The sequence below is a fragment of the Thermobia domestica genome, chromosome 2, assembly GCF_964235325.1.
Source record: "Thermobia domestica chromosome 2, izTheDome1.hap1.1, whole genome shotgun sequence".
NCBI classification, from domain to species: Eukaryota; Metazoa; Arthropoda; class Insecta; order Zygentoma; family Lepismatidae; genus Thermobia; species Thermobia domestica.
Genome location: NC_137455.1, coordinates 319,436,665 through 319,455,591, shown reverse-complemented (window position 1 = coordinate 319,455,591; position 18,927 = coordinate 319,436,665). Strand labels below are relative to the sequence as shown.

At 35.6% G+C, this 18,927-nt stretch overlaps 1 protein-coding gene across 6 annotated transcripts in view; it reads right to left on the bottom strand.

The window, feature by feature from the left end:
• The window catches only part of Nrx-IV (neurexin-4), a 283,070-nt gene that overhangs the window by 46,941 nt on the left and 217,202 nt on the right, over nt 1-18,927 (bottom strand). For all 6 annotated transcript variants that reach the window (XM_081749018.1, XM_081749017.1, XM_081749022.1 and 3 more), the window contains 5 exons: nt 18,300-18,470; nt 15,081-15,242; nt 10,475-10,691; nt 9,484-9,575; nt 1,640-1,799 (listed from right to left, as the gene is read on the bottom strand). In XM_081749018.1, the coding sequence (XP_081605144.1) occupies nt 1,640-1,799; nt 9,484-9,575; nt 10,475-10,691; nt 15,081-15,242; nt 18,300-18,470 (802 nt within the window). The remainder of the gene's footprint in view (nt 1-1,639; nt 1,800-9,483; nt 9,576-10,474; nt 10,692-15,080; nt 15,243-18,299; nt 18,471-18,927) is intronic.

The following is an 18,927-nucleotide window of genomic DNA, read 5'->3' as shown; positions in this document are numbered from 1 at the left end:
CGGGTGAGTCCAGTTCACTGTACTATGTAGGGGACGTATGGTAGTTTATCCTTGCAAAAACAATGTGTATTATGTTAATTCGTTTTAGCAATACAGCTACAAACTTTTTTTTTTTTTTTGTTTGTTTGTCTGTTTTCTCGCATCTCGTACTCCTTAAAGTGGATTTGCCAGAGTTTTACCCGAGGCAAGTCCTCGAGAATACAAGCACGTTACGTACTTCGCTATAGTTTTATTATTATTTGCAGTTTAATTTCAGGGATTAACCGTACTGAACTTCGAAATAATGCCCTAAGTCAAATGACAAAACTATATAACATACTCTATATGGAAACATCATTACAGTGTTTCTCAATATTTACCTAACACATTTAAAGGCTTTTTTAATAATAATAATAATAATAATAATAATAATAATAATAATAATAATAATAATAATAATAATAATAATAATAATAATAATAATAATAATAAGTACAGAAGCATCACATATAATAAAAAAATGTCAATGCAGGTATGCAAATATAATACATTTACAGAAATGAAGATGAAGCTTTGAAATTTTTCGCATTCCTATAAACATCATAGGATACGTTTCAGCACTTCAGACTTTAGTTTAAGAAACTTGGATCCTGATGGACACATATTTTATCAAGATATTTTTAATTTCCATGCTTAATATATATATATATATATATATATATATATATATATATATATATATATATATATATACAAAGTATTTTCTAGTGTTTTTTTTTTTATCCTCAAAGTATACCCTAAAATGAAGTGAAGGTAGATTGATATGCCTTCCTTTCTTTTTTGAAAGCCGAATGCTCTGAAACAGCATACAATCACACAGTGTGCTAGTGGGTTATGACTATCCGACAAAAGATCCATGACATCGAGTTTGCACATTTCTAGAAGGTCAGTGCACTATTCAAAGGTTATTACAGTGTTTTATCAAACATTTTTAAGTTATTGTTAACTCTTTTACTTTGATTTGTTTTCTCCTTTAGAAAAAAAAAAAAGTTAAATTTTGGGATGTGTATTATAATCGGAAAATACGGCATTTTCGTGCTTCTACGAAAATATATGTTAAAATGCCTGCATTTTTCTTTTTCTAATTTTCTTATTATCCAAGATCTCTGAAATATTCAAGCTCTGTGCGATGTAATAATTTTGCGTGCGGTGAACAGTTCCTAAAGAGAGAAAAATCCTAAAAGATGAAAAATTCTTAGTTTAATGTCCCATGGTAATGCCCTACAGTCTACAGGGTTAATAAAATTGAAAGTAAAATTGTGGAATCAACATAGCAAAAACGGGAGAACTCCGATAAAAATTCACTGACGCAATTCTATCCACTACAAACTCACAATCACAAGTCTTGCTATTACATCAGGGACTCTACATATCACAAGTAAGAACTATAACCACTAAGAACCAGAGAATTTCTAATGAATCATAGCCGAAGTGCCCAAACACAATATTTTATCTCTCCTATACTAAATAAAATTAAAAATATATAAATAAATAAATAAAAATAAAAAACATGCATCCTTTGGCTTTCATCTTAGGAAGCTCTCATTATTTCACTCGATATGCAATAACTATTCCTATTTCAAGCTGAAAGAATACTTACAGGTATGGCAAACAGCCCCTGAATAACCGGTGTTAGTACAATCACAGTAGAACTCAAGAGAATTTTGTTTGCATACGCCTCCATGCTGGCAAGGATTTGGATTGCATCGATCAATCATTTGACAAGCATCAAAGACAATTTCGTTCTTGCCAGAATATTCCTGTCAAGAAACAAATTTATGTAATAAGTATGTTTTTGCCATAACGAGAACAGAACCTTTAAAACTTTATATATAAAATACAATAAAATCTGCATTTAGTGGGACTTCCATTTAGTGGAAACTTGTCTTTTACATAACCGCTTTACAGATCCACGAGTTTTTAAATAGCATAGTTTAACCTGCATGATGCAGAAGTCTGTATACATTAGAAATTAACATTCCCGCAACTTTGGGGAGGGAGGATATATATATATATATATATATATATATATATATATATTAGTGTCAATTACATAATTTTTGGGGTCGCTGAGACGAACAATGACACTTCCGATGCCGTTTAAATCCAAATTGAGCGACCGATTGCTTTTTATGTCAAAAATGAAACGTATTCTCCCCGTGCGATACGGGCAACGTCGTCATCGTAATAATAATAATAACTGTTGCTGTTGTAGTTAATATTAATAATAACAAGAAATGAACAAAGTTTAAAAAATTCGTATGGGATACGGATTGAGTGCAGCGAAGTAAGGTATTACAGATGGTTAAGACCAGCGTGGTGGTTTGTAGACGATGCAGGGGAGTGTCCGGGTTTGAAATACATTCTACATGTCAACGAACTAAACCTACGAAATGAAATATAAATTAACTATAATTATTTACCTATGCCATTTAAAAGCTTATTTCTATCGTAACAAATTATTAGGTTTAAATTCTTTTCATTGTTGCGCCTGTATTATCACGCGATACCAACAATGGTTTCGTTTAATGATTTTTTACAGAAGTAGAGATGAAATTTAAAATTAGTTTCGATGGAAATGAATTGTAAAATGAGCTTTCAGTAATTATACGTTTTCCTAGAAAGCAGATGCACTAAACCTGTTCAAAACAATGCAGTATATTCTCGCTATACCAGTCAGTAATCAACACGTCGAACGAGTGTTTAGTGTAATGAAAGTTTCATGGTCGTAGATAAAACGAACAGAACGTCAACTTGTGATTGTCGTAATTTGTGTTCGGATGAATTTGAAAATAGCCTGACAAGATTTCTACAAAGGGAATGTGAAAAACAGGGACTTCTTGACGCAGGGAAGGGCTCTAATATATTTATGAATAATAAGGTAAGCGTTTATTATCACTTATTTATTTTCATTTAGTTCGATGTTTGATTAGAAGTAATGGTAGTGTTAGTAACAGTGGTTATAAATGTTATAATTAACGATAGTAATACAATAAACATGCGAAAATCTTGTCTCAAATTTCTGTCCTAATTACACAAATGCTGCTGCTGATCTCCGGCCTTGTCTTTACTTTAATCTAACGACTCTAGCAGGATGTTATTATAGTCTTGTTCCAAAAAAAAAAAAAAAAAAATTCTGGCCACCCATCTCTCTCTAAAAAGCCCAGCCATTCACCTGCAGCTGAAATTATTATTATTATTATTATTATTATTATTATTATTATTATTATTATTATTATTATTATTAGGTATGCTGCTTTTCTGCAGATCCTGGGACTAATGAGGATTTTTTTTCAATTTTAGATTTGGGTCTGGAAATGTTTCTTCCACTTTTGTTGATCTTCAGCTTCCTCTCTTAACTCCCAATATTTTCTCCTATCTTCCAAATCATTAATCAGCTGTGTCCTTCTTCTTCCTATTCCTCGCTTCCCTTCCATCTTTCCTTCTATGGCGGTGTGAAGAAGACAATTTCTTCTCAAGATGTGTCCAACCCAATCCGCCTTTTTACAAAGGATGGTGGCTAGAAGTGCCCTCTTCTCTCCTATCCGTTTTTAAACATTTTCCTTTGTTGCTCTCTATGTCCATGTTGTCTTTTCTCCATTTTCCTCTAACGCCACATTTCGAAGCTCTTTACATATTTCTTCTCTAACTTCCGTAATTTCAAAGTCTCTAAACCATACAGTCCAATGTTCCATATATAGCACTTGACCAACTTCTTAAGTCCAATATTGAGCCTGCTAATTAAGAGTGATCTTTTCTTGTTCAATGTTTCTTTAGCTATGGCAATTCTTGACCTGATCTCTTTGGTGCAGTAAGCGTCTCTCGTCAAAATACTTCCCAAATACTTGAAATTATTGACCTCTTCACGTTCTCTTTGTTCTACTCTGATTCGCAAGGGCGGGATATTCTCATGACATTCGACTTTTCGATGTTAATTTCCATTCCAAACAGTTTTCCAGTGTCAACTATTTTGTCAATCATCTCCTGTAGTACTCCTTCAGTTTTAGCTATTATAACCGTATCATCTCCATACCTGATCTTGTTAATGATCTTCTTTCCAATCTTGAAGTCTCCAGTTCCCATTAATGCTTCCTTCATTACACATTCACTGTAAATGTTGAATAATTAGGGCGACAAACTACATCCTTGTCTTTCTCCTCTTCCAATCCCCACACTATTGGTTTCTCCTTCATTCAAGCGCAACTTCACTCGTTGTCCTATGTACAGGTTTCGAATGAGTCGTCGATCTCTCCAGTTGACTCCGATTTCTTTAAGTATTTTCAGAAGTTTCGTTCAATTGACTCGGTCGAAAGCTTTTCGCCAGTCCATGAAGCACAAACACAACTCTTACTTTACATCAAGAATTCTTTTTGATATAATTCTCATCAATCCAATAGCATCTCTGGTGCCTTTTCCTTTCCGGAATCCAAATTGATCTTCTAACCTCTCGTCTATCTTGCTTTCCAGCCGCCTGTTCATTATGTGTGCAATGATCTTTCCAGTGTGGGAAATCAGGCTTTTTCTTGGGCAATGCAATCATTGTAACATCAAAAAAATCCTTTGGCCATTTTCCACTCGGGTAGATCTTGTTAATAAGTGAAGTCAGTACTTTCACTGCATTGTCTCCTAATTCCTTGAGCAAATCTACTGGAATGTCGTCGTCACCAGTGGCCTTTCTTCTTCGCATGTCTTTGATTGCTTGTACTACTTCACTTTTCAATATACTGGGTCCTTTTTCATCATCATCCACCTCTTCCTTTGCTTCGATCGCAATATCTTTGGCGGTTCTTCTGATCATACAGATCTTTTATGTATTCCTCCCAAATTCTAAGGATTCTTTGATGGTCAGTGGTTTCATTATCTTGTTGATCTTTGATGCCGAACGTTCGTATACTTTTGTTAGCTCTCTCTCCTAATTCTTGTGCTTTCTGGTACATCAGATTGAAGTTCCATTTCTTCACATATCTGCTCCATGTACATTTCTTTAGCTTTGTCCGTTTCTCTTCTCAATTCATTATTCAGCCTTCTGTATTAATTGATGTCCGTGTTTTTTGTCCTTCTGGGTTCCTCCATCTTATTAAGCATTGCTTCAGTTTTCTCGGTGCTCTTTATATCCTACCAATATTATTGTGGAGTGTGTCAAGTAGAATCTGTTTAACTTTTCCCCAACTATTCTCTATATTGTCAATCACATCGCCCATTGCACAGAATTTTTCTTCAATCTCTTCTTTCACATCATCGTCGATATTCCTTAGTCGCTCTAAGTTCCATTTTCGATTTCTCCTCCAATTTTTCTTGATCGACTTTAACCAGGTTTGCACTTCCGCCACCAGAGATTGTGATCCGAATCTATGTCCGCTCCTGGCAATGTCTTTACGTCTCGTACACTATTCCTGAAAGCTGAAATTAATCCCCCCCCCCCCCAAAGAAAAATATGTGGATTTTCTTTGGACAGTTATCTTTATTTCAAGTTAAAGTATTAGAATTTCCTACGTATAGCTGCCAGATTATGACCGTCTACAGCAAGGTTCGTGGTCAAGATTTTTTCAATAAGACTATACGGGTATTCTCATTGCATGTGAAAGTTTTGGGGAAGAATAATACGACTTTTACGCGGAAGGTATGGAGAATTTTGTTATGATGGAGAATTTGGGAACTGCATGCGAATCGAAAGAAAAGTTAAGAATTTCGCCAATAAAGAAGGTTGACAGCGGGTGCATATTTGGATGCAAGTTAGGTTGGAAGAATAGAAACTACTGTACCAGAATGATGGGAAGTATGTTTTCTTGATGGGTGTTGGGAGATCGAATATAGATATTGTTTCACATCTGGGTTTCTGTTATTTAACCGGTCAAGATGTGCAGTCATTCAGGTGACCAGTTCTAGTATTGAGAATGTGAAGTTTGAAAGCCCCTCGGCAAAATCTTTTCGGTTTCGAGTAAATTAATGTGTGGGAAAGCCACGATCAGTATCTATAGGGAATGGGTTCTGAGATGGTATTCAATAAGAAAGTTCACAGTAGAGGATCTTGCAGCAGCGGATTTTCAGTCTTAAGCGGACTCTTCCGCACGGATGGATGGAAACGACGAGTTCCACAAATGAACAAGGCATGAGTATGGAACGTTTCATGTGAAAATGTGAGCTCCTGAACTGGGAGTATTGCAAATTGCTAATAGGTTTGATGTATATGCCAGACTCAAGACGTTCATTTTCAAGTCTTACATCTAATCCACGAAGGCGATTGTATAGTTATAGGACAAGGTGAATTTCACTGGGCTTTTTTTTTTTTCTTTTTCTTTTGTGTAAGGGTTGTAAGAGTTGTTTCAGTGCTGTATGGCCGTGAGTCCATATTAGGAACATGACGTCCATGAATCAAAGCTGGAGGAAAGGATGAAGTAATGAAGAGTGGAGTACTTGTCCCAGGCGTTTCATAAATTGGTTGGCTAATGAAGGGACCATGAATGTGCCTCTCGAGTGATCCTCAATTGAAGATAACACTTTCTTTCAAATGCGAAATTGTTTCTAGTTAGGACAAACCGGTTGAGTTCGATTACGGATTTTGTGCAAGTTCTGAGGTTCAAGGCATATGGTTAGCAATTTTTCAAGGGCGATGAGACTGAAATGAAATATTAATGGATAATAAGGTTACATTATACATGACGCTAGATGGCCTTTGAGAGATGAGAAGTTCGGTGACTGAGTGTATAATGAATACGAAATGATTTATATCTTTGAGTTCTGATTAGGTCAATGATGGTGGATGCGGACGAGAGGTTAGAGATATTTCGGTGGAGCTCCAATACTAGAAACAATGGATCTTCCTGGGTGGTCAGCTTTGTCAATTTTAGGAAGAAGACAGAATTTATGGCTTTTTGTGCGTTTTCAAAGGAAGGTAAACGATGATGGGCTCTGAAATGGGTAATAGCTAACTAGGTAAAATTGAATTTTAGTGGCGGAATCATTTGTTGGATCATCCTTCCGAAGTATATAATGGATGCGGTTGGAAAGTTCGTGTAAAGCTTCGGAATGGTTGAGTAATCATTAACTACTATACGGAAGCCTTTACCTATGGGCCAAATGATAACACTGCGATCAAAACGTATCGCCGAGTTTGCTCCGTGTCAGGCAGGTGTAATAATATCGTGTGCTTGTAAGGTGTTTGGCAAATGGAAATTAGCAATTTGTTTGGAAACAGGGAACATACAATTAAACCTACGGCGACCATCGTCCCATTTTAACCGGGATAGTCCCGTTTTAGTGACCTGTCCCGGCCATCCCGTCAGTAGATGGAAAAAAGTAGTATTTGTACCGTTTTATGCGAGTGAAATAAGTAAATAACCAACCCAGTATCTTTACTCCTTTAGCAGTTGCTTGTTTGTTGAACAAACTTCAACGTGTCTTTCCTTTTTCATAAGTATCGAATAATTTCTCCCGCTCTATAACAAAGAGAGAGAGAGGGGTGGGGAGCTCAGATATCAGGGCACTGATAAGAACAAAGACAGGTCTAAAAGTTCCATACGTTCTTCTGAGAAATATTTCTGACATTCTTCAGTTCAAGACATGCGCGCCGACTACGTGGGTGCTCCGGGGTTCTGGCACCCATGGATCCGGGTTTGAACCCGTTTCTCTTGCATTCAAGTCAGTCGTGTTATCGCTAAGCTAGGGCAGCCCCATCTTATCCTTATAGTACCGACATATTTAATTTTATCAAAGCACAGCCCTTTATAACAGTGTTCATAAAAGTTTTTTTTAACTAAAAAGAAATCAATCAAATATCGAGATTTCCCTGAAAACATATAGGCTAACCCGTCCCGCCATTGATATGCGCCCACGTAAATTTTGAAAAGTCTGTGCCGTTGGTTCAAGAGTCAACTTTTCGCCCAATGTACTATCAAGGATTCGAACTAGGGCAAAGGAGCAAATGCAGGCAGCATCATATCGTACTATATTCTAAGTTAAATACTGTTTATATTTTATAGCTTTTATATATATATATATATATATATATATATATATATATATGCACTGACCTGTTTCTCATTTTTCATACTTTTTAAAAAGCCGGAACCTGTGACATTTTTAGCTATCCTAATTAAACCTCTAAATAACCAACACCGATTGGATATGATTATTTACCCGTAAGTAAAAGGCGTCATTACAGAGAAGTTAGCCTAAAGTTAGTAAGGTAATTATGAGCAGTACACAGTAATTTGTATATTAATTACAAATATAAATATCGGATAAGATTGAAATACCATATTCAGTGTTCGAATTACTGGAGAGAATCTTCGACAGAGGATAGGAGGGAAAATACTCTTCGCTGAAATTTTGTAGTAAAACATCTTTCAAGTTGAAGGGAAAGGAGCGTAAATGTTTAGGGGAGGGGAAAAAGTTTTGCAAAGAATCGGTGGCAATAGACTGGTCTCTACGATTATTTTTATTCATTGAAGATTTTCTAGAGTTCTCTCCAAAAAGCAATTTATTGACGACAGAGAAAAATAATTTCAAGTTCAGCTTGTGTCGTATGATGAAGACATTTTGTGGGGAAAGAATTTTCTATTTACTGTACTGTATTGCATATTTACTTTCAAAATAAAGTATTTTCTGTGGTAAATAGGAATGAACTGAGAATACTTCCTGTTTGTTATAAATAAGTTACTAAAACGTTAGAGAGAAAAAAGATTGCTTATTAGAATGTAATAAATAAATAAATCAAATGAAATTGTAAAAATCTGTCCCGTAATAATACTTATCTTTCTGCCGAAACAAAAACATCAGTCCGCATTACGGAAGTGTCCCATTAGGAGAGGTTTCACAGTATACATTTTTAGATGTTTTACGAAGTAGTAGATCTTAGGTGAATATGGTTGGACTTTTCGTAGTACACCAATATGAGTAGCGGACAAAGGAAAAGAAATCGATATGGAGTTTATGTTGACTGATTAGTATGAACAGGAGACGGTTAGGTCATATGAAATGAAATGAAATCTTTAAGTTTTAGGCCCTACTGTTATGCTGGCTACGCTAAAGGAGACTGTGATGAGAAATGAATGAAATGGTGGAAAGAAGAAAGTGGGAGGAAACGAGAAAACCTACGCACAAGGTGTTTGTCCACCACAAAGCTCACTTGGCGCGAGCTGGGATCGAACGAAGGACCTCATGCACCAGAAGAGAACGCTCTACTACTAAGCCACCGCGACCCAGCCATATGATATAGACTTTTCCTGTTGTCAGAATGACATACACTGGAAACTTAATACTTCAGCCTCGTAGGAGTGAAGAAAATCTTATAATAATATCACGAATAGTACGATCGACAACAAGATTTGAACTCCGGATCTCCTCTACGCGTTTAGCGTAGCCCACTGATAAAACTCAATCATTTTAAACAGCAACTTCATTAAAGTGCGGAGTTCAAAGAAACTTACTAATTTTGTATCTTACCTCGGCTTTCCAATCTGTTGGAATTTTGTAATTACCGTCGAGCATAATAAGCCTCATGCAACCTAAAAATCCTGCTGTATCGCTAATTCCACCTGTGGAAAGAAACCAAATTTATATTACCTATGAGACAAGACACATCGTTATTCTTTAATTAACTTACTAAATTAAGAAAGTACTAAATCATTTAAGTTTACACAAAAATACTTCAAGATTAATGATAAGGAATTATGTTTACCTCCCTAATCTCAACCAAAATGATATAGAAGTTACGAGTCACAAAATTTCCGCTATTCGCTGGGTAATTCTCTTCTTTGCTAGTGTTATCTTTAAGAAAACAGTTGTTACAAAAGGCCTATCTGGTTGCAATGATGTGAACAGACTTTGGGAGAGATGGCTGAAATTCAGCTTAAATGTACAAGAGATTATGTAGATTTCCTATTCGAAAAGCAAATTGTCCTAAAATGGATGAAACATAGTCAAGAAAGCACAAAACATGAACATTAATGTCAATGAAATATGAAATAAATGAAGTCGTCCACTTATCTCAAAAACTATAAGGAGGAGATGGCTAATCGAAAGCTTATTGCAAAGACATAATGATGAGCTTCAAAATGATGTATAGCATGTAAGGTAAATATAGACAGAACATTGTCAGAAGTCAAGTTGTTTGCGAATTAGCCAAGGCACCCCACGCGGAGGTTACATGCCTGAAATATCTCATATCTGGATTTGGCATCTCTAGACTCAATTTAGCAAGCAACGTGGCTTTTGACCTGATTACGTGACACAGTCTAGTCTTTATGGCAAACCGGATGGACCCTTTCAATTAATCTTCAAATTATGACACTATCCCTTCACAAATTACATTACCGGTGATTACTTTTAAAATATGTAATTTTAGGACCAAAAAGAAAAATCAGCACTTTACAACATAAATTTTCGGAAACCGTTGAAGATGGTATTCTGATAGAAATCACCTTACATTACTTACCTCCTATTAAATAATAGCCACCAGTAATAATGTTCAAAAGCCTCTCAGTTGTCATTGGCCTTTCATCTATGTCAAGAACCAATTTGTTCTTCTCTACAGTAAGAACGACTTTGTGCCATCTTCCATCATTGAAAGTTTCATCATAATTGTCTAACAACACGACAGGATTTCCTGGGGATTTGATTTCAACTTTCACTTTGCCGTCTTTTAAGAAAAGCTAAAAAAAGGGGAAAAAAAGTTCAAGTAAAGTCATTTTTCTTCTAGAATACAATGAATCTAATTAGTATAACGAAAAAACTAGGCAATATATTCTATCCATCTATCTATTATATAAATGTAGATATATAGGGAGGACCATTTATCTTGATACGAGATTGTAACTTTAAACTACTGGACAAAAAAGACAGAAATTTTGTACCAGGCAAATAACGGCAGCGGGATACCATTTGGCATACTCTGATACCACAAGGTTAACAGTGTTGCCAACCCAACATAAAGTTGTATTTTTACAAATAGAACTTCATCGGATTATTACACATTTCAAATCTCCATGTTAAACTTACAGTGTTATATTTATTATTCAGTGTTGCAAACTAAGGACGCTACAGTATCACAAACATCCTCTATAACAGCTGTAATTCCGAGAATTTGCTGTAATTACACCTCTTAAAAAGCATTATAGTGTTATATATATATATAAAAGTAAATCAAAAAATGTTTAGGAAGTTCCCATAAATACGCCATTTTAAGCAATATGTCAGATTTCAACATTTTTTCATATCTTCCGAATGGTTTGTGATATCAAATTCCTGTAAACAGCATTATGATCTTTATGTCTAACTTGGAAACCATGTTCATAGTTAGATATGACACTTCTTTAAACATTTTTTGAAAACGAAGTCCTTTGAAAAAGAGTCAAATTTTTAACACCTTATAAAATTTTTTTCTACTTCTTCGAAATACCGCATATCATGACCACAGTATTCGAAACTTTGGATGTACATAACCTCGTCTGCCTCAATTGTGTCATCTGTCGTAGAACCCTCCAAAATTTGGTTGTTTTTCGACGTTTGTGATACTGCAGCATCCTTAGTTTGCAACATTGCGTGACAAGTGTGATATTGTAAATTTCCGTTTTCCTCAGTTTTGCATGCATAAGTGATTATATTTTATTTATTTTTTAAGTATCCCAAACTTGAATTATCAGAGTACTATGAACAGCCATATTCAAGTTTGTACTGATTTCCGGACAGTCATAAAATCCTAAATATAAAGGTAACCAAGAAAGTTCTGTAGCTTTTCTGTGGAAATCTGTGTTCCACTGGCCCTCACACCCTGAGTTGAATCGAATGGAGATAAGGCGAAGGTCAGTTTTGGTGTGGGTATATCCAACATACTACCTGATTGTGGCAGTTCAGTTAGACCATGAACTGTGTACGGACAGAGTGAACATGGGACCTCCACAGAGCACCATAAGGGCGTGTATGCTTTTCGAGTTGAAACTGGGGTCAAATGTCGCTGCAGCGGGGCGGAAGATATTCTAAGCCTTTGGTGAGGATATCATGACTACGCGGACAGTTCAGTGGTGGTTTAACTAGTTTAAGGACGGTGACGAAACTCGAAGACGCACCCCGTACCGGAAGGTCAACATATGTACAAAATAAAGATCTTCAGGCAGCAATTGAGGCGAACAATAGCCAGACATGTTAGTAACTGGGACTACAATTCAGTGTGAGTGGAGAAATCATTCGGCAGCACCTCCATCAACTTGGGAAGTACTACGAGTTGGGTCGATGAATTTCACATGATTTGACTTCGGGCCAAAAGGCAATACTAGCAGACACCTGTGTTTCTTTGCTGTCTCATCTGAGGAAGGAGCCATTTCTGGACAGAGTGATGACATGTGATGGGAAGTGGGTCCTGTACGAAGCTCCACGGCGCCGTCATCATTGGTTACATCTTAGGAACCGGTTCCAAAACAGCCGAAACAAACACTACACCAGAAGGTCCTCCTGTGTGTTTGGTGGACTGCTCGCGGCATCGTGCATAGGGAACTGCTGCCACTTGGTCAGAGCATCAATGCAAATGTGTACTGTCAGCAGTTGAGCCGTGTTCAAGAAAAACTCAAAACTCTGGAGCCAGCACTTCTGAATCCCAAAGGGTTCCTCCTGTTACAGAACAACGCTAAGCCCTACGTGGCTAGGGTGACCCGGGACACCATTCTACGCCTTGAATGGGAAACACTATCGCATTCGCCATACTCCCCGGACATCAAATCCCTTGTAGAGGTGCAAAATGCATTTGATACCTTCTTCGCTTTACGACCCACCAAATTCTATCGCGATGTAATCCGTTGCCTTCCAGAACGTTGGCAAAAGGTCGTCGATGCTGACGGGGACTATTTTTGAGCTTCCAGGTACGTCTTAGGTGACATATCGATGTTCGAAGGTGGTGGATGAAAACGCGACAGAACTTTCTTTATTACCTTTATAGTATAACATCAGGGAGGCAGAAGAAATGAACAACTAAAAAAGGAAAGAAAAAACTTCGAACAATTAACTCATTATAACCTCGGACTAACACCACTTTCTTTCTCTGGCACAACGGCTGAGCTTGAGTCTACTTAAATAACACAATGAATAAATTTTAAATAATCGCTCATATATATATATGTGTGTGTGTGTGTGTATAAATAAAACTGCGTTGCATTTCAGGAGCTCCAAATTAGTAGAACCAAATTTAGTTTTCTCTTTAACTGTTAGCGTAAGTCCACATTCCTACACACAACCAATATATTGGAATTGAAGAGTGGCACAAAGTGTTTATTAATATAGCACTAACCGTTGTTAGAAAAAGAGGCGTTAGTATGTGAATATAAAAAGAGAATTGTTACGATTATGTTTAGAATATAGAGTAACTTGTAATCAAGATTTCAAGGAATAGTATGACATTGTGTAAATGAGATTCAGTTGGTGAACTAGTTATAATATGAAGTTATGTGCTGATAAATAGTAATAAAGAAAGAGACAAGTCCACGCATAGATTGATAATAAGCTATTCACGGAGATATGTTGTGTTAATGTACCAAGTTTCACACGTTCTTGTGAGAAAGTCAAATAAAACAACCTGACTAACTTAATCTTTTGATTAACACAATACAAGAATTATTTTAAAATTTTTAAGTACTGTATTTACTATTACCATACACGTACCATTGGAATACAAAAATGAAGAATACCTATCTCACCAAATTACTTATTTTGAACCACCTGCTGTCATCTAATACATTACAAAGGAACAGTTTTATGATTCGTTAACATGGAGATCTTTCATATTACTCGAATTCTACATATGCAGTTCCTTTGTTACATACGCACAACTGCACAGGGCGTTTGTACAGATCGTTTACAACGCTTGGGAGAAGATTCTACTCGTAATAACAAGTACCATTAAACTTGTTCATGGAATCGCTTTGTTTCGGATACAGGCTGCCGAATACATGAAAAAACTAACTTTACAGCTGTGAATTTCAAACTCCTACGCTTGATAAAACCGAAACGGCAGTGCATTATCAAAGAGTTGAAACTTGCTCTGTCCAAATGCACCTTAATATGCAATTAAGATGTACGGGGTTCCCGAATATTTCGTTAGGAAAGGTCGGCCTGATCGATAACTTATCGAACTATATCCCAACAAGTAACAAAAATTCACTATAATTTGTATGTGTACGTTATTATGATTGCATAAGTACAGCAGGGAATGAATGTGGTGGATAAAATGAAAGTGAATGAAATCTTTAACGTCTCACGATTACGCCATGTTGAAGCTAAAGGCAGGGGGTTTATGAAGTAATTAATTATGAAAGAATGGTGGGATGTGAATGTGGGACGAAAGAGGATTATACCCTCCTTATATTAAGAAAAAAGAAAAAACAAAAACAAAAACGATGCTATCATAAATTCCAAAGGTGGATTAGGGATACTGCGTTCACCTTTGGTGCAAGGGGTTACACAAGTTCGATACCATGCCAAGTGCGTTTGTGATAGATAACAGTTTCCGCCCACTCTTTCGTTCCACCAATCCCTTCAATAATCATTCAATCCTTTCGCCTAAAGGACATTACCATGATTTTTTTTTTTCAGTTAATTAATCCATGCTTTCGGCAGTCTACATTTCCAAAATTAAGCGGTTCCGAGGACATGTTTATTGGAACTTTTACCTTTTATCTATAGATTGAATAACATCCAAGCGTTGTAAACGAATCTTTGGAAACAACTTCTTTCTTTCTCATACGACTACATGTTTCCCGAAACTGATATGAACAGACTTTCACTGACAGCACTGAGCATTCTACTTATTGTCTAGTTTGAAATAGGTTTACACTTATGCGATTATAAATACAGCCTGCAATACCTTAGAAAGGCGTGACCCTATTGTACAAAGTAAAAGAACCTCCTCACAAAAGGACAGTTTTCGACTTCATAGATATCACTTGAAAGATGTGGAGCTTGATGTGATTTTTGAACACCGCTGAACATTAGTTAGGATTTTCAAATCATCACATGGAATTCAAAATCTCGTGTCAACTAAAGGTTAGGAAGCATACCTTCATGTATCCTTCTGAGGTAAATTTATGGAATACAAGCAAACCATCTTCTTCATAAGACCGGAAGTGGAATGTAACGTTCAATTTATTCACTCCTTCATATCCTCTCAATTTGGCATGAGAATTACGAGTCAAGAAAGTAACAGGGATGATGGGCAAATCCTGAAAATGAACAAGAAATCGATTACTACATTTGAATTTCATCATACTACATAATCCCAACTTATTATTAGTTAAGAAAAAAATGTACCATAAGACAAAAGAATTAAAATATTAAAAAGATCAAGATAAAGATTACAAGGACAGTATTTGTAATAAAAAAAATCGTTGGAAGCAGGAACAAAATAGTCAAGAATCACCTGTAGTCAAATAATAATGTTTTTCAGTAGTAATTAATAATTAACTCTTCATTGCAGATATAGATATTATTTAAACAAAGAAGTATTGACAGTGGTTCACTTAATACATATACAAATATTTATTTAGTGTCCAGCTTTTGGAGCTCCTAAGTCACTCTACCAGGTCCTAAATCTCAAGTTATACTAGCGAAGGATTTCAATATTTGAAAATTCTTTCATTACTGCCTGCTTTGGATTATTAGTGTTTATCCTAGATTATTATAATTATTAACATTTAATTAGATTTTATTATTATGCATTAACACAGTCTACTTGAACAACTAATATTTTTTCTCAAATTATCTTTATTTTGACTCAATTCTCCACAGCAAACATGGTTTCTTTGTGTTTCAATAGTCACAGACAAAAAATTCTAGAAGATCTGGGAGAAGTTTAACAAAACGAAGAATGCCATTCCCTACGATAAGAACTTTGAGAATTCTGTCTGACTTGTAGCTGTTAGGTTGTTTTGAGTTCCCTTTGTGTACACGAGATTATACGACACGCGGACAAAACGCTGTTTGATTAGGGGTCCATATATCATAATTGTGATAATCTTCTGCCTCTTATGCAGTAATATTGCAGAAAAAGCATGTTAGGTAGATATGTATGCTGGAATTTTCTGAAACGTCCCACAACTTTACAACAGGACTTTTATCTTTAAAATGAGACAATATTAGTCAATGTAGTTGATGCCACACAAGGAATTTTGCAAGCTTAAGAAGACACGATGTACTTGGATGACAGCATAAAATGTGACGTCGTAATCAATTCTCAAACACCTTGTATATTTTTCAGCAAAGAGAGTACAGTCTGTTGAGCTTAAAATCATTTTCTAAAATATTAAATTATTAAGCCTGGAAAAATAAACTCTTCGCTTCCCCACGTATTGAAGAAGGAACATTGAGATTTATTTTTTCTTCTTCTTCCTATTCCACAGTACAGCCTTTGATTTTCAAGAGACACGTGTTTTTATAACAGACTGGCACCAGTTTATCGACTCTATTTCAGGCAAGCTACACAAAGACTTTATTCATAATTTAATGAACATATGTAGTCACTACTTCAATTCCAGAACTCAGAGGATTGTAGAATCGAAGACGTCTGCCTAGATAATAGTATCCAATATTTTATTCATCCAAAGTGTTTACATATAGTGAATATAAGAATATTTATTTGCTTACTGTATTTTACATATAGCGAATATCTGATTTCATTGAAATGCTATTGCTTCCCGTGAGAAAATTATCGAATCTGAAACAAGTAGAACTCCTTTTGTTTTATTGACTGTTTGATGCAAATGAACACAAGAAACTCCGGTTCTCAAAATTACAATGCCGAAACGAGTAATACTTTACTCATAGATATACGTAGTCATATAGAGCTGTACTTTCCAATATGTTTTGAGTGTCCGATATAAATTTTATAAAGTAACGTTATGGTCAGAAGAATCTTCATTCTATTTACAATGCAGATATTAATGAAAGGATATCATATATGATATCAGAACCGTCAAAAAGGTGTTCTCAATACACGAGCACTGGACTGTCCAAGCAGAGCAGCTAGGCTATAGTACAAGCTATGTGATCTGAGTGGCTAGCACCAACTTCAAGAGTGAGACAGTGTGTGGCTGTTCAGGGAAGCGGACTGGGTAACGCAGTTGTTAACGCATCGGCACGATACGCCGAAGGTCCTGGGTTCGAGTCCCGGTCCTGCCATTCATTTTTAGCATCTACCGAGGATTACGTGTGTAAAAACATTGATAGTTTCCTCCTTTCATTAACATATGTTGTCAATATTGTTTATTCACTTGAAGATAATTAAGAGTTTATGTAGTTAATTTTCATGTTCTTATAGAACAGAATGTGTACATTATTTATTTATTTCGCACGACTGAAGTTACTATTTGTATTGTATGTTCACACGCTATACCATGTAAGAAAGCAAACTGAGAAAAGAACTTAAGGGGAAAAAATATTATCTGTATCCATGGATTTGCTGAATGATTTAGATAATAGATGAAAAAGAAGTAAATCCGATTTAAACTACTCGCTGAGCAAAAGAATGCATTTATTGTAAAACTTATTAACATGCAATAGTTTCACCAACTGATCACTTGGCTTCATAGTGTTTGATGAAGCCAAAAAAAAAGTAATTTTCCATACAGATAAATATACTTGCTGTTACACATCAGCGCCATCATTTAATCTTTCAGTTGATAATGTTGGCGTAACTTACTGCGATTTCATCTGTGACGGTAAACTGAAAAAAATAAAAATGTTCGGTTGCTCTTAGAGGAGGGTGCGATTATATAGTATTGGCTATTTTGTTCCATGTGACAGCGGTGGTGAGAGTGAAACGAGTAGCCCATGTCACAGCGACAGCAATATATGCATGTGCTGCAGAAGAAATATTGTGGAAAGCAGACGAAACAACTTTCATCTTTACCAATCGGTTAACACTTGTGTGCGCAATGATACTTCTGATACATCCAGTTCGCGGTTTCTTTTTAAAGATTGCAAAGAAATATGAAAATATCTTTAGAAAACGAATTAATTTATGTTATAAAATATCTTCTATCAAACTATCGGGCAAGGGGGAAAAAAATCTGGTATGAACATTAAATCGACAGTATGGAAAGTAGTAGCAAGCTGAAAAGAAAGAATGATTGAGAACACGTCTTTTTTTTTCCCCTTCATATCCTAATCCTGGCAAAGAATATTTATTGCCGATATGCTTTTATTCCACTGCAGTAAAAATGTTGTCTGTAAACGCTCTAAAACAATTACAAGGTACATTTCACTACAATAATGTTACTTACAGGGCAACTGTATAATGTTTGCACTTTTTCATAGATGAAGTTTCCGTAGTATGTTTCTTTGATTTCACGAATAAGATTGGTTGAATTTATATACAAATTTTCCATGCATCCAGAAAAGTTCTGCCTCACAACTAAACCTTCCTGTATATTTGGCACTCCACCTATATAAAACTGAAAGAGAAACACGTAAGTATATATATATATATATATATATATATAATACAATAAAGCTTAGAATGTTTTTCTGAACGTAAAATAATTTAATAATAATAATCTCAAAAAAGTACTTATCTTACCCTTCTAAGTATTATAGACAGTGGTCCAAATGAGACGGTATGCGGTGGGTATGTCATACCGCCTCTGGTTTTTCAGTAATGAGGACATACCGTCTCTGGTTTTTCAATGATCAAGACAATATTTAAATAACAGGTATGTTGAGTCAAAACCATAATAAAACATACCGCCTCTGCTTTTTTCCACTTCGAACACTGATTATAGATTATTCAAAATCATGTTAAATGTCTAACTTTCGCTAACAGATGTCAGTAATGTCAAGACATAGGTAAGAAAGTTTCAAGTGAAAATACGAAGCACGCAATTAACTATTTACAGAAAAAAATGCTGCTTG